Genomic DNA, 16,243 nt, shown 5'->3' on the forward strand with positions numbered 1-16,243 from the left:
ATCTAACTCGCCTAAAGCAACAATGCAACATACTCAGAGGATAAAAAAATAAAATACATACTTTGTTTATTTAACGAACTTCATTTTTCACTTATGTTTTTGACCAGAAATACTATAAATGAATTTCAAAAGGACTTTTGTAAAGTAATAAAGTAAAGGTATAAAGTAATAAAGGTAATATTTTTAATTTATATTTTTATAATGTCTACCTCATAGTGAAATTTCAACATATACGGTATTTTATTTTCGGCTGAATATATCTTCTGATGATTTAGATTATTTTTTAGTCATTACAGAATTGTAAATGTTTGAAATATCTTTAGGAATCGATAAGTAGAATACTAAAGTTGTATAAACATAAGAGTGTTATGTCTTATTACCATAATCTTCAAATGAGTTAGATTTCAATATTATTCGTATTTTCTATCTTACCATAACCAATCATAATTTCTTTCTTATGCTATTGTGAAAAGTATACGCGCCTCCGAACCAAACCTTTAAATAAATTTGGTGGACCCGAATTTTCGAGTTAATTTCGATCACGAGAAAATACCGCTACGGAGAATACGTTTGCCGATTACAATATACGCCCAGAGACAGAACCATTCGCTTCCTTCATGTCTGTACTCACTATAACCCTATAGCTATAGAGCGTAGCGTTTTTTCTTATAGTTTTAGATGCACCTGGAGGCTTGGCAAGTAAACGAGAGGGCCGAGGCCGCCTACCTGAAGATCCTGGACTGGAAGTTCGAATAAAACAAATATTTTTGTTGTTTATTGTTATATAGTTTTTATTATTATGAAAATAATGTCAAAACTCTTATGATATTAAAAAAGAATGTACATTCATGTCTTAATTCTAAAATGTAATCCTATATTAACTAACATATAACTTTAAATCAGGTACGGTGGACGAACTTCCAAAGTGCCTTTATGAACTACATCGTTTAGGTATGTGTGAATAAAAACAAAACCTGAGATCTCTTAAAAACAAAACAAAAAATTCTTCTCCTAAAAGAAACAACTTTGTTCACATGCATAGATCCATCACATGAAATATAGGGTCTCGTTCAATCCGGCTATGGCAGGTCTATTAAAGAAAAAAAAAACGATTTCATCAACTATTTAATAATATGACGAATGCTAAATTATAAATAATATGGTGAATGCGAAATTATCAAATAATATGGCAAATACAATATTATAAACATGGTGACCCCTTTCGGTGATCATTTCCGTTAACCTTCCTCCACTCTTCCTAAACAACAACAGTAGATTAAATTAAATTAACTTTTTTTTTGGAACTGTAATTTTTTAAAATAATGTCAATATTCCAAATATCTCAGGGATAATGAGCCTTGGTTTCCTTATGACTTTCTGATGGGCAATGCAGTACAATACAAAATATTTATGATAATTTACATATTATGATTACCATTAGATAGTCAGAAAAAGACTAGATCTATAATCGGTTATTTTGAACAAAAGCAACTTAATATAATGTCTATTCAAAGCTTTTTTAGTAAAGCGCCATGTATATTTGTGTTGTCGAAACATCGCAATGTTACCACATCAACTCTGAGTTTTAGTTCAGTTTGACTTTGACATACAAGAATATTCTATTCTACATAGAATAATTGAACAAAAATAAAGCAACAATAATTTATAGGTAAGGGTTAAAACCTCTTAACAACTCTTAAGTTATAATTCAGTTTGGCACTGACATAAAAAAAATCTAATCTAAATAAAATAATTGAACAAAAATGTTACCAAATATAATTTATTTTAACATTATAATATATCTAAAAACTACGGTTAATTATACAGCCACAATAATTTATAGATAAGAGTTAAAACCTCGTATCATAATTGTTTTCTAGAATTTTGCATATGTCTGACAGGTGGTCACCGTTCGGTTGTCAGATGTACGCTAAATTACTCAAAACATTACATATAATTATTACAGGTTATAAACCTATTATTACAGGTTTTAGCCCTTTATTTTGATAAATTTTAAGTCGCTCCGTAATATATCATATTACTTCAGATATTCAGGGTCACAAATTGATTGCGGCTTTAATAGATTATTTCGAAAAGAAACGGGGTAACGGAGGCCCTCTTTGCCGGTAAATTTCGTTAGAGAGGTAATTATTGATGATATTAAATAATATAAGCCCCTACAATTTTAATGAATATGTGTTTTAGCAGTGTGCCGGCGTGCTAAATATTACTGTGGGTAGTGTGAATAACATCGCTTACAAAATGAAGAATAATACGTTAGAGAAAATTGTCTCTCTGGAAAGTATACATAAAAGAATTAGGGACATGTAGCTTTTTGAGGTATACACTCTTACAGGGTATAGATTTTAAACGGTGTAAAGATAACCCTCGGATAGGTTTAATGGAACTTCCAGATATTACCTTAAAATTAAAATAATATAAGAAACTTGAATATTTCAAAATGGTTCATTGTGGCACTCTTGGCAAGACAGTAACAAAAAAAGTGTAAAGACAACAAATATTGATGGAAAAAGGTAAAAGTTTCAATAGTATTCGATTAGGTTTTGTTGGTTATATATACTTATTAATAGTTAATTGCAGATATATTGCTAATTCGGCATGGTAAGTACGTTGTCGATTACCAAATTGCATTATCTCTTATAGTTTCCGAGATATGGACTATCGAAATTTTACAATTTTGGCTCTGCTTCTAACTTGGGCCAAAATTGGAAAATGGTCTTATGAATTACCGATGTCGCGTATTATATTTATTAATAATTAATTGCAGATATATTGCTGGTCAAGAAGGATAATCCAACAAAAACTGTTTGGATATGTGGAAGGAAGCATTGTCAACTATAACACCTTCAGTTTGGATGAACTTGGTAAGACATACAGAGGAAGTAATTGATAAATGGTGGAATCGTGAACATGTTTTAGACAGATTAGAAATTAACAGTTTAGTGATTGCGTCGGAAAGTGAAAGTGACTGAAGGAAACATTCAGGATATGTGATAATGCTGGAATGTGCAGTGCCAGAAATTCCTGAGACAGAGTGATGAGAGTGTAATCAACTAAAGGTATGCACATAATTAATTGAATATAACTGTAGAAAATGGTATTGTAGGGCGTGAAAGATTTGTGTGCACAGATATGATTGTAATTGTTCAAAATTAAACATGTGCAATAAGTTAGAATGTATGAGTAGAGATTGAATACAACTGGTTTTGTAGATATGGTAAATGCATTAGACGGAATTCAGTGACTAAGTTTATGAAGAATGGTGTACACAGATAGTAGCAGAAGAAATAAAATATACAGTGATGCCAAGATGACTTAACAAGTAAACACACCATCGAAGGAAGAACTAAACGTAAAAAGGTAAATATGCTCTAGAATGAACTCGCTTCTGAGATATATAATTGTTAATTAGGTAGATGATTAGGCCTCTACCAGGGGATACCACTACATAAAAAAAAACGCGCCTAGAAATTCTGCCTCATGGGTGGCGTGGAAGGAGTTCAATGTAAATAAAACAAATCTAACCTACAAACTATTATACCAATGTTCTTAATTATAGTTTTAAGTCTTTCAATAGTATATGTATTATGTTATGTACTATAATGTTAAAATAAATTGTATTCGTAACATTTTTGTTCAATTATTTTATTTAGATTAGAATTTTCTTGTATGTCAAAGCTAAATTGAATTAAAACACAGAGTTGATGCGGCAACGTTGCAATGTTTCGACGTCACAAATATCCATGACAAAAAACTTTGAATAGACTATACTTTTAAGAGAAGTCACAATACTATTAAATAAAATAGTGAATGCGGCGGCAAGACACAAAGATTTAATCGACACAAAAACTCACCTGTGCAGATATTGGGCCGTCATGAAAGCAAGTTTGTGGGCGTACTGACAGGGAGCCGGCACGCGGATGGTACCGGACCAATTGAAGTACATGTGCGTGAGCTTGAAGGTGAACCTCTGGATCCTGTTGGCGTCTATGCCCAATGTATCCTCGATGATGTTGTAACTGGTAGGCGCTACGGTTCCCTGATTGACACACTGGGACACCAGGAAGAAGTCGTACCGTTCCGGCAACGTGATGACGTCGTCGACGACCGTACCCGCCGGTGGATTGCTGCTCAGCCCGTCCGCTTGGGCCCTAAAAATTTTGGTGTTAATACGCTTCGATACTATGATGAAGGCCAGCTTCAGGGGTCGGTCCTTGAACAGATCGCTCTTCAGCTTCTCCTTCAGCAATTCCACCTCGTGTTCCTTCACGTATTTTATCTGACCGTCGCCCACACCATCTCTGTATACCACTATGCGTTCTGAAACGATATAAGATGAAAATCGTCGGTGGTACCGGACACCGCGTCCTTACCTGGATATACACCATTCCGCGACTGGAAGTGTTCGCAGGCCAACGTGACAAAGGCGGCTATGTTACTGCTGAGCTCTTGCTCTTGCGCGTGCTCCACTGCCATGCTGAAATACTGTGAGCATCCTACATCAATGGAGGCCACCATTCCGGCGAAACTCTTCCCTTTGTTGGCAGTATCACGGCAGACGTCGTAACTGAAAGGAGGCGCAAAAGAATTAGTATGGAGTATGGGAAAAGGAACAAATACCGCAAGTTTGGTAAATAGCCTGTATTGTTCCGATACATATAAAAAGATAAAAGAGGCTATAATAATTATACCGTTGTAGTGCGCCGTTGTTTAAATATACGGCAATATTACAGAAAGTCGTCTAAAATAAGTAGTAGATGAGTCGCTAACAGAATTGCAGAGAAAACAAATAGTGGAAAAATTCGATCCTAAAAAACATCACGTCATATTACAGTCTTCCCTTGACATATCATGGCCAGGTTTCCCTGGAGCCATCTTATGTTAAAACAGCGGGTTTTAATTCGTACCCATGGGAGTTTTGAAAATATGGGTACTCATTTGAGTACCGTCATCGTTTGAAACAACGTTACGTCACTTACCCTACGACCATCGTAAATCTAGGCATGGTAGAACCCCACGGCGACCCGCCAAGCTTACAGTTCATCTGTATGGCGATCTTCATAGCTACCGACCGATTATCTGAAATCAAACGAGACTGAGCGCCGATATCACGAATTCCATGAGCACCTACTCTTCTGAACGGTCTTCGCTACGGCCACCTGGCACGGCATCGCCCTATCCACGTAGCATTTCTTCTTCACCGCGGTGTATTTATCGTGGGAATTACTGGTGAGTACCACGAACACCAGCTGGGCGTGGAGGGTCGACATGGCGTATTCCAAACCGCCCAGGTAGCTCTGCGCCCGATCGTCCCCCAAATCGACGGTTTTTACCCCCGAGATTTGGAATTTCATCACTGGAAAACGAAACAGACATTCATTAGCCGTAAGCGACAGTAGCAGCTGATTTTGCATGATCATAGTCAGCATTCGGCGAGTTTCCACAGTTTACGCTTGATTTTGCGGCGTTGCCGTTCACAAGCGATCGAAAGGTTGAATCCAACAACGACTGCGGCAGCCACTTTTGTTTCAAACCTGGCGCTGGTTGGAGTTTTAGTATCACTTAATTGTTTGTATGGTATCCTATATTATTATATTATATATTCATACATTAAGTTAGCTTAAGCGTTATATTTAGCGTTGGGAACTATCGAATGAAAACGACTATCGACTTTTTAATAATTGACTACTTTTTACTATCGACTGTTTCAATCGTTATTTTCGGCCCGACTGATTTTGTCATTATTTACTATCGACTTTTTTGTCGGGTACTTTTAGTTACTATTTTTGGTTCTACTAATTTCATTCGACTGATTCTTCTGGCTCTGTCGTAGTAGCCGCGACCTTGACAAACATTTACCCAGTTTATGCTTCCATAGATTTATATGTAATATATATAGTTTTATAATTTTGTGGTAATTTGCTTGTAAATAACAATATGTTGTATATTAATATAGCAGCATTTTGGAACGATATTTTTCAAGATTGTTAATGTAATAGGGCAAAAAGATTAAAATTGTGAATGATAAATAGTAAAATATTTTTGACTTTTTACGGCACTAATAGGTAATATTTCGATTACTCCCTCGATTTTTGTTAAACAATACTTTCGTTCAATAATAAAGTATTTACTTTATTTAAAAAAGCTCTAGTAGTTATTGTGGGATCATTTTTAAAACTAACATATTAAAATACGATAAAACATGTGTGGGGTCTTATACCATTCTATAGAAAAATTCAATTCGTTTTTACATATCCACAGAACATTCCAATATAAAAGTAATTCTATTTCGTTTAAAATGAAATATTAAATTGCATGTTAATAGTATTCAGTAATTATTTTTTTCCTTCTCGTCTTTTTTAAAGGTATTACGTAAGGGAATATTTACATCTCCGACTCGCTTATACTACCGTTAGAAAATATAATCACAGTACATCTTCGTCGACATCACGAATTGGAAAAAAAATGTCGAACCGTGCATTTGAATTTTTGAATAGTAATTACTAATTTTAGTCGCTAGTTTTTTGACTATCGACTTTTTTTTTCTGTTTTACGACTATCGTCTGTTTTCAGTCGATAGTTCCTAGGCTTGTTATATTGTTTTGTAAGGTTAAGAATCTTGTTGTTTATAATTTATTTACTTTTGTACACTTCATATTTTAATCATAAATAGTAGATATTAATATATAAACCAATGACCTGTAAATAGTGTTAAAAAACTTTCACCCACTATATATATAATTGACCATACGAATATAAAAGTTCACATAAATATGACTCAATGTTCTTTACGTGAGTATATCCCATCAAAATCCCAGCTCGTTGATCATAAAGCAAACTAAAATCATAAAAATATTAGCATTTATAAATTTTAGCTTAATCGATCTGGAATTCATAAGACTGTATCCAAAGGTGGGAGGTGAGCGTTAATAAAATAAGATAAAAGTATGATTTTAACCAAAGCCAAAGCCAAGTCTCCCTGCTAAAATTGCAATAGATATCATATTGTATGAAACCCGAGCTAATAAACCTGACCAGTGGCAATTTGAAAAGATTGGACTTATTGACTCATAAAGATTTATATAATATTCAGCAAGCAAATCAATTGAATATCACAGGTACAAAATATAAAAGCGATGCTACAAGTGTTGAAGCATGGGTAAACAAGGTCAAAAATACAGGATGTGTCTGATATACGCCACAATCTTAGTTTCTGGGTACCTACACTACTTTAAAAAATTCGAGATAATTTATTTTATTTATACTACATTCTTCGAATTTACATATGACTTGCGAGAACTGGCAAAGTTGAACACTCAAATCAACATGGTATGGGGTGATAAATTACTCACCTCGGGCGACCTGTTGTATGCTGGCGACAAACTCGCCGGTGGCTTTCTTGAGCCGTACCGGACACACCACCACCAGCGCGTCCAACTTGGCAGGCGCGAACATGGTGGCAGTCTTCAGGTTGCCGGTCCAATCGGCACGAGGTCCGGGCATGAGCGAACCCGAGCCGCCAGCGAGGGTTTCCTGCGGTAACACGCGTCCTGTGAACTGGACCAGGTCCTGGGCCAGCTTCAGGTCCCATTTCTTGAGTTCGTCAATAGCCTTCGGGCATTTTTGCAGCTTCGCGCTGAACTCGCGCAGTTTGTTCATCCGGGCTAGAGTGGAGCAGATAGAGAATGAGAACGCTATTGGGGGTGTTAGCCACCGAAAAAAATATCGATATTTCTAAGAAAAAGCAAAAACAGTTAAATATTAGAGTAAAGAAATATATATTTCTTTTAAATAATAAAAATGTTTGGCGGAACTTTAAAATTAACTACCAAAATTCACTAAACCTTTACAATTGTAATAATATAGTTAATATATTACTAATATAACGATATTTAATCTATTTCGAACAAATATCAAAAAATATCGATAGATCGACCAAAAATATGGATATTTTTTTCAGAAAATATCGATATATTTTCTGCATCCCTAGAACGCAATATTGCAACTCGATGCGGAGCCGACAACCATTTTGGATTGGGTTAAGTTGGACTTTACCGAAAAAATGTCTCAATATATTTTTTTATTACTCTTCGTGAGTCCACAATCTGCCCTATTGGCAATAAGTATTTCTTATGTCTATATTATATATACATGGCATGTAGAAAATCACTTCATTAAGCAATCTTCTGTATAAAATATTATCTTAATTAATTAGTCTTATTCTAAAGTCTACATATGTCTAGTAATCCGATCAGGTGGTGTTAAACGTTTTAGTCTACGCACTTCACTATCACGTCGCATATTTAGCTGATTAGCGAGTACATTGGGATGCACTGACACTCCTTCGAAGTACTTCACACAAACACGTTGAATTACACTCGTTATAGGTTCTAGAGGAATATCGCGTTGTATCATTTTATTTGAAATATAGTACGGAGCATCAACAATGACACGCAACACCTTATTTTGGAACCGTTGAATGATGGGTATATTAGAATTGCTAGCGGTACCCCATAGTTGGATTCCATATGTCCAAATGGACTTGAGTATAGACTCATACAGCAATACCTTGTTATCTAATGATAATTTGGATTTGCGCCCGATGAGCCAATACATTTGATATAATTTTAGTCCCAGTTGTTTCCGTTTAGAGAGTATATGCTTCTTCCAGGTTAGGCGTCGATCTAAGTGCATACCAAGATATTTAACATGCTCTGCTTGGGGGAGTTGACGATGATTGATATTCACTGGTGGACATGTTCTCCCACGCAGGGTAAACGTTATATGCGTTGATTTTGTTTCATTGGCTTTATGGCAACTTTATTGACCCTTAATTTCTCGTGCGCTAAATCCACTTGAAATGGCGAATCTAGAGAGCTAGTAATTCTATTTTCCTCATCTTTATGCAGCTGAGATTGGAAACCCAGCAGCGCCCGCAGACATCTGGAGAATCTCGAAAAGTCAAAAAAGACATTCACCCCCCTGAAATCTGCATGGTCAGGAAATTTCGTAGTCTCCTTGCCGAATCCTTCGAAAAACTAATGGGATGCCTACCTTTTAAAAAAGGAAGTGGCGCCACTCGAAACAAAAACGTCATCAGAGAGGCCAATAATCTAGTGAAAATAATGCCTCCAAACTCTCTCCAAAACCATCTAGTCTCACCAAAAATGCTACAAAAAATCATCAGCAAACTGAAGCCCAAAAAGGCACCTGGATACGATGAAATATCAGTATTCCAACTGAAAAAGCTCTCAGCTTTTTGCAGAGCAGAACCATATCATATCAGACGAACAACACGGGTTCAGACCCAAATATTAATGTGCAAAGTTCGACGGTCTCTTTCTCCGGGCTCCCTCGAATAGCTATGTCGTCAACTATGAAAAAGGTCAATCACTCGAATAAACTATAAATAATCCCATTAGTTTCTACCATTTTACAAAGTTCCAATCTTCACTTCTCAGATATACATAAAGGACATGCAGCTTTTTGAGGGATGTAAGACATCCTTTCATACACTCTTACAAGGGCATATGGTTTAAATGCTGTGAAGATCCACTGCCAGTTGTAAAAATAATTCAATTTTTTAAACTATTTGAATTTGTGTTTATCTTGATGAAACTTATATTGAATATTTCATAAAGGTTCATTGTGGCACTCTTGGCAAGAAAGTAACAAAAAAGTGTAGAGACAACAAAAATTGATGGAAAAAGGAAAGAGGTAAAAGTTGCAATAGTATTCGATTAGGTTTAGTTAGTCATTATATTTATTAACAATTAATTGCAGATATATTGCTAGTGGAGAAGGATATTCCATCAAAAACTGTTTAGGTATGTGGAAGAAAGCATAGTCAACCATAGCACTTTCGATTTGGATGAACTCGATAAGACATACATAGGAAGAAATTGATAAATTGTGATTAGAAATTAACAGTTTGGTAATTGGATTGGACAGTGAGTCGGAAAGTGAAATTGACTGAAGGAAACTTTAAGGATATGAGGTAATGCTGTGCAATGTTGGAAATTCCTGAGACAGTGTGATGGGAGTGGAAAAAGCTAAAGGTATGCATGGTAATTAATTATATATTAACTGAATATAACTGTAGAAAATGGTATTGTAGGGCGTGAAAGGTTTGTATGCACAGATATGATTGTAATTGTTCAAAATTAAATATGGGCATTAGGTTATAACGTATAAGGAGAGAATAAATACTGCTTTGTAGATATGGTAGATGTATTAGACATAATTCAGTGATTAATTTTATGAAGAATGGTGTACATAGATGGTAGCAGAAGAAATAAAATATACAGTGATACCAAGATGACTTCTAAAAAAGGTAAATATGCTCTCGAATGAAAGTAAAATACGTCTCTAATGTATACAATTGTTAATTGGGTGGGTGATGTGGAAAAGAGTTTAATGGAAGCAAAACAAATCTAACGTACAAACTTATACCTGTGTTCCAAATTGTAGTTTTAAGTCCTTCGATAATATATGTATTGAATGTTAAAATAAATTATATTTAATGACATTTTTGTTCAATTATTTCATTTATTTTCGATGTCACAAATATCTATGACGCATTACTAAAAACACTTTGAATAGACTATACTTACCACTTGATCCGATACGGGTGTGTTCGCTCAGGGACTTCATCAGCTGGAAGTTCTCTCTCTGTTTCTCCGTCAGACCCGTCATCGTGCATAGCTGGGGCACCAGCATGACGATCTCTGGCATTCCGGCTCGGATTTCTCGCGGTTTGGACCGGGAAATGAGCATTGGCTGATTATTGCGGGTTATGCGGACGCGGTATCTCTCTTCGAAATATTGGCGGTAACTAATTTCGGTTCCTACAAACAACGGGCACGGCATAATCACACGACGAGTCCCCGAATCGCGCCGATAATCTTACCATCGCGTTTCTTGAATTTGCTATCTGGGTTCTGATCGTAATCGACGTCGTCTATCCGGTAGGTCTTGTTGTTGTAGTAGGTCATGACGATGCAGCCCATCACCCGTTGCTGGAACTCTTTCCTGGCGTTACGATCGTTCTGACACTCCAATAGAAGGTCATAGACGTTGTCGGTACGGAGGACCTGCAAATATACGAACGTGATAAGCTTCAGTCTTGGCCGAAATATCCTAGAACGCACCTTAAAGTTTAGATCGATGTTCAACATGATCTGTTTTTCATGCTGCCTCATCGACGTGATATAACCGGGCCACAGCTCCAGATTATACTGCGGTATAGTCACCTTGTACATAGGATCGAAATAATTTCTCCCCAGCAGCTTGAACTCGAGCGACTCCAGGCAACGCCTGACGATGAGATTGAAGATCTGCAGGTAGTGCCAGTCGCCCCAGTTCACCTCTCCCACCAAGCGAATGGACACCAAGTATTTCACGTTATCTGCAAAACATCACTCGCCAATGAGTCGACGGAAACTTGAAAATAAACCCGGCTAACACAATCGGCATGACCTGGCGTATTTACCAGACGTTATCCCTCTTGATTAATGCTTCTTTTGACGAAACATGACCTGCTCGGTATTTTCAAAAATATATCATACAGAAATAACAAAGACCTTCCAATGTTGGTATCAGCATGTAAAGACTAGCGATCATGCTTTTAATTTTTTTTTAATAATACTCCAAAAATCTATAGCCTGTAAGAGCACAGAACTAGCTAAAAGACTGGAAGTGAATAGATTTCTCATCGTGGGAGAGGAAATATATAAAACTGATACCAAATTAAAAAACAAGAGGAGAGTCGAGTTGAAGGTTTGCAGTTATTGATATTGGATAATGTTGAATTATAGGACGAAGGGACTAATTGGTAGCTAAATTAGCTACAGAATCATTGAGTTACTAGCTGGCCATTTTTAAACATATCGGTGTAGATCCAGTCAACCAAATGTGCACAACGAAAAGGTTTTGAACCATTGACACATATTCATATGTTTTATACCATTAATTTGACTTTCTGCTATCAACAAATGACGCGATTGAAATATGGGATTAAAAAATATTCCATCACAGACATCCTAGATCATACACATCTTTAGTAGCTCCGGAAAAATCGGTTGGCGCAACCATATGTTTACTATATAACCTAAACTAGAAAGATTGTTATTTATTCATACTAACGGAGCAAATCTCACTTTAAAAGGATCTTGTGAAGATCATTTGGTTTAGATTTTCGCTCAGAAAATCCAGAAATTGCCAAAATCATGATATTACCAGAAAAGTGGGAAAAGCTCATCGATCAAATTGATACGCTCAATAAATGTATAAATATATTCGCTTTTAAAATCATGAAAAACAATCTGTAGTCCTTTAGCACTTACCATCATCAGCAACAGCCAATTCCAAGGGATCTGGCTGGAGCTTGGTTGGGGTGTAGAGAGCAGCACCATCAAACAATATGCCTGAAGAAAGTTTGTTTACGAAGGCTCTGCGAACTAGGGCCCGTCGTGTTTTTGTATTGTCCAGTTCCGGTTTAAAATCGACACGGTACTGATTCAGTCCCCACTTGGTCGCGCTCAGCAGCGGAAAAAAGTTCGCTTTGAGCAAGATCTTTTCTCCATCCGAGCCTACAAAATAGAAAATCATCAACCATCATCTGTTGTGTCTTAAGCACGTTTAGAGGTCCTAACCTTGTTTGGTCGCATAATGTTTGGGCTTCGTGTCCACGATTCCTTTCCGATTAGTTCTTCCTTTAACCCCCCCTCCTCCGCCACGTGTCTCGTCATCTGTACCACCAATCTGTCGAACTATAAATCAATAATGTCTAATACTACTCATCTACAAAATGAATCAGAGACAATCTTACCTTGAGCTGCCAAGGTTTGTTGTTGTTCTTCAACGCATATAGTTCCTGGACCACGTCCCGCAGATTGCTGCAAATTATGCATAATATCACCCACAATAACTCATAACGTTATCAACAACGTCTCACCTGCGGAAGGGAATCTGGAGGTCCGCGAGCGCCCCACTGACTCTGTTGACCTGACGCTTGCGGCGGGGGCTGGGACTGAGATTGTTGGACTTTGGGGCCCCACTGGCCCTGTGGTGCTTGATGTTGTTGCGAAGCTCCTCGGGTGCCCCAGGCTCCTTGCGGTGCAAAAGTTCTGGAGCCACCTTGACGAGATGAGCCTTGCGAGGGACCCGGTCTGGGGCCGCTGCCTCGGCCCTGCTGATGTTCGCCTCTGGCTCGGCCGTGAGCCCTGCCCCTCGGTCTGTTTTCCATTACAAACCTATACAAATTTCGTTGATTTTAACGCGTAAATAGAAACGAATAAATTTTAAGAAAGAACAAAGCTGCTTAACGGACAAAAATATTAGAAAACTGCTTACCTGTTAAAGAAACAAACAAAACTAAACCCTCACAAGTTTTTAAACTCATTAATCATGTAAATCTCAGCAAATATTAATATAAATAGGCGAATAATACAAAAATACAATCAGCCCTTATACGGAAGCGAGGGAAAATGAATGACAATTCCCTCGCGTTTCAGTCGGTAAATAAGTTTTCTTACTTTTCTTTCTAATGAAGTTAGCAATTAGCGCTGGACATAATATATAGATTCGAATAAATTAAAATATTTCAATTGTAATTCCTTCATTCTGATAATAATAATATGATTATAATTTAGTTTATAAGTTATAAACCCGATTTTCCAATGTATCTCAGATATATACACCACCACAGATGATATTTAAATTAAATATCTCAAAATATCAAACAATACATTTAGAACCAAATGAACAATTTTAGGATATAGAATGGTGGGTACAGACTTGAGCATTCGGGGCGAATTTCCTGTGAAAATTGAAAATGCGCACGAGCAGAACTGAATTCTCTTTGCTTAGTTCCAGTGTTCGCCACAATAACTTTCGGCGCTTGGCGACAAACAGAACGCAGGATACAGAACAAACAGGACGAACGGATTTAGTTAACAAATTTGAGTGAACGTGGAAAATATTGGCGATTATGAATGACATGTTTTGATTTCGAGAAAGTAACCCTGTTTTTCCTTTTAATTTAATGATTACTATAAAGATGATTTTGAATGATAACTACGTGTTTTATATCTATTAATGATTAATAATAATAAAACATATAATTATATAAAAACCCCATAAAAATACGAAAAATTAAAATATTTATATATAACTTGCAGGAATCTGGAATATTTAACTTTGAAATTTGTTACAATAATATGGAAAAAGTATTACACAAGTAGTACGAGAAAAGATGTTTAATAATAGCCTCATATAAAATAATTATTAACAACATGAAAATATTAAGTTTGCAATATTAATTAAAATATTGTAAGCAATGCAAACATTTTAAAATGTGACGAACAGATCAACATGTAAAAATAACCACCCATTAAACGCACTATACTTAACAATCGCTTCTTAGCTTTTTTATAAAAAGAGCCATATCTTCGACCTAAAATATAAAATAAAAATTATTAAACACAACAGTTTTAGAGAAAAGAGTCACTTGCCTATGTTATTCTTTAGACAGCAAATATATCACTGGTTTCAAGGTGTTAATCCTTCATTTTCTCCAAGGTATGTCTCAAATGTGCTTGTTATGAAGTTTATTTTTTACTTTATGGTTTGAAAGGATTCTAGCATAATATCCTCTTATAAGGACTGTCACTCTTCCATCCAAATCATCTTGCACTTGATAGCTTTTATTTTTTCATACTACATAGCAATAGTGTCTGAAATAATTTAAACCCAGTAAACAATTATCTACAAAATAGCAATAAAATATATACAAAATACATCATGCAGTAAATATAAATTCATACTAGTTTATATAATTTTTGTCCATATCATTGACGGATGAATTGCCTGATTGACATTTATACATTTTGTGCCACAACATAAAAGTAATATTCTAAATTTAAGGTTTCATTATGTCTACCTCATCGGGAAATTTACACATATACATTATTTTCTCTTGGGACTGTATATCCTCTGGTGAATTTGGATCATTTTGTAATTGTTACAGAAATGTATATGTTTGAAATCTCTTCACGAATCTATAAATAGAATACTAAAGCCGTATAAACATAAGAGTTTTATGTTATATTCTTACCATAAACTTCAAACGTGGTGAATTTCAATATTATTCGTATTTTCTTCCTTATCATAACTGTTTATTATGCTACCAGCCATACTTACAATAATTTCATACTCTTTTAAAAACTCTTAGACGGTACATATTATTTTAGCAATAAACATTGTTTTTTAGGAAAAGAAAACTACACGTCCCGTCGAAAAATGTTTCACAAGACATTTTATTATGGTATGCCATCGTGAAAAGTATGGTTATAAACAAAAGAATACTAGCGGCTGTTTACACCATTGAAACACTGTCATTCGAGGGGCATCTGCAATGTTGCCGATATGTTAAATTAGTATTATTATATTATATATAAATATATATATACATATATATATATATATATATATATATATATATATATATATATATATATATATATATATATATATATATATATATATAAATGGTGGTATAGTGGCGGATTTATACATTTGCCGCCAGCTGTATATTGAATAACTGCAATATTCAATAAAATATAGTTTTGCATAGTAGTAAGATTTGTATTTATTGTTTTAGTCTCGTTTTCTCTATTTTTCCGCATTCCAACATTTAAAATTTTAGGGCGCTTCGATTTAAATTGGATTATTTATTATATTTGATAGTAAAAAAATGGTCCTGTGCAACCAAGCACAAAAATAACACAATTGAATCAATTGAACTAAAATGTATCATCGCAAATAATCTAAATTTGCCTACAATAGATTTGTGACCGGTCGTGCAACTACCAATATTTTATATTGATTTGAAGCCAAAAGGAAATAATAAACATGTTTAGGAGATTGATGATTTGGACCACAATGTCATTAAATGTGAGCCACCAAACACAAAAAGAATCAACCCACAATGCGCCAGATGTCAAGCATATGGGAAATTAAAACATATTGTTGCAAGTTGTGTAGATGCGTGAAATGCGCAGGAGAGCATGCGACCAATAATTGCACACGCAAAACACGTGACGACAAAGTAAAATGTGTTAACTCTGACGGTGACCATCCTGCAAATTATAGGGGATGCCTAGTCCATAAAGTGTTGCAAAAAAAATGTATCCAGCACTGGGAGAAAAAAGGAACTTACAGT

The 16,243-nt window shown here is 35.5% G+C and overlaps 1 protein-coding gene across 3 annotated transcripts; it reads right to left on the bottom strand.

Moving 5' to 3' along the window:
• Positions 1 to 764: 764 nt before the first annotated feature.
• On the bottom strand, positions 765 to 15,415 carry LOC143205829 (piwi-like protein Siwi). 3 transcript variants are annotated; one of them, XM_076418847.1, is made up of 17 exons: positions 15,137 to 15,415; positions 14,847 to 15,080; positions 14,535 to 14,787; positions 14,434 to 14,476; positions 12,977 to 13,274; positions 12,851 to 12,917; positions 12,675 to 12,791; positions 12,366 to 12,611; positions 11,172 to 11,428; positions 10,931 to 11,114; positions 10,635 to 10,868; positions 7,374 to 7,685; positions 5,153 to 5,377; positions 5,001 to 5,100; positions 4,395 to 4,588; positions 3,876 to 4,341; positions 765 to 1,090 (listed from the first exon to the last, which is right to left on the bottom strand). In XM_076418847.1, the coding sequence occupies exons 5-17, from the start codon at positions 13,265 to 13,267 to the stop codon at positions 1,048 to 1,050; spliced, it is 2,736 nt and encodes a 911-aa protein (XP_076274962.1). In that variant the 5' UTR covers positions 13,268 to 13,274; positions 14,434 to 14,476; positions 14,535 to 14,787; positions 14,847 to 15,080; positions 15,137 to 15,415; the 3' UTR covers positions 765 to 1,047. The 3 variants fall into 3 exon arrangements, with proteins under 3 accessions (XP_076274962.1, XP_076274961.1, XP_076274963.1); XM_076418846.1 differs by having other exon boundaries at positions 12,977 to 14,476; positions 14,535 to 14,756; XM_076418848.1 differs by lacking the exons at positions 14,434 to 14,476; positions 14,535 to 14,787; positions 14,847 to 15,080; positions 15,137 to 15,415 and adding an exon at positions 13,375 to 13,543.
• Positions 15,416 to 16,243: the final 828 nt, after the last annotated feature.

Source organism: Rhynchophorus ferrugineus, unplaced genomic scaffold (assembly GCF_030347505.1).
Source record: "Rhynchophorus ferrugineus isolate W39M unplaced genomic scaffold, kcgeb_rfMv2 rfM17, whole genome shotgun sequence".
Classification (NCBI taxonomy): domain Eukaryota; kingdom Metazoa; phylum Arthropoda; class Insecta; order Coleoptera; family Curculionidae; genus Rhynchophorus; species Rhynchophorus ferrugineus.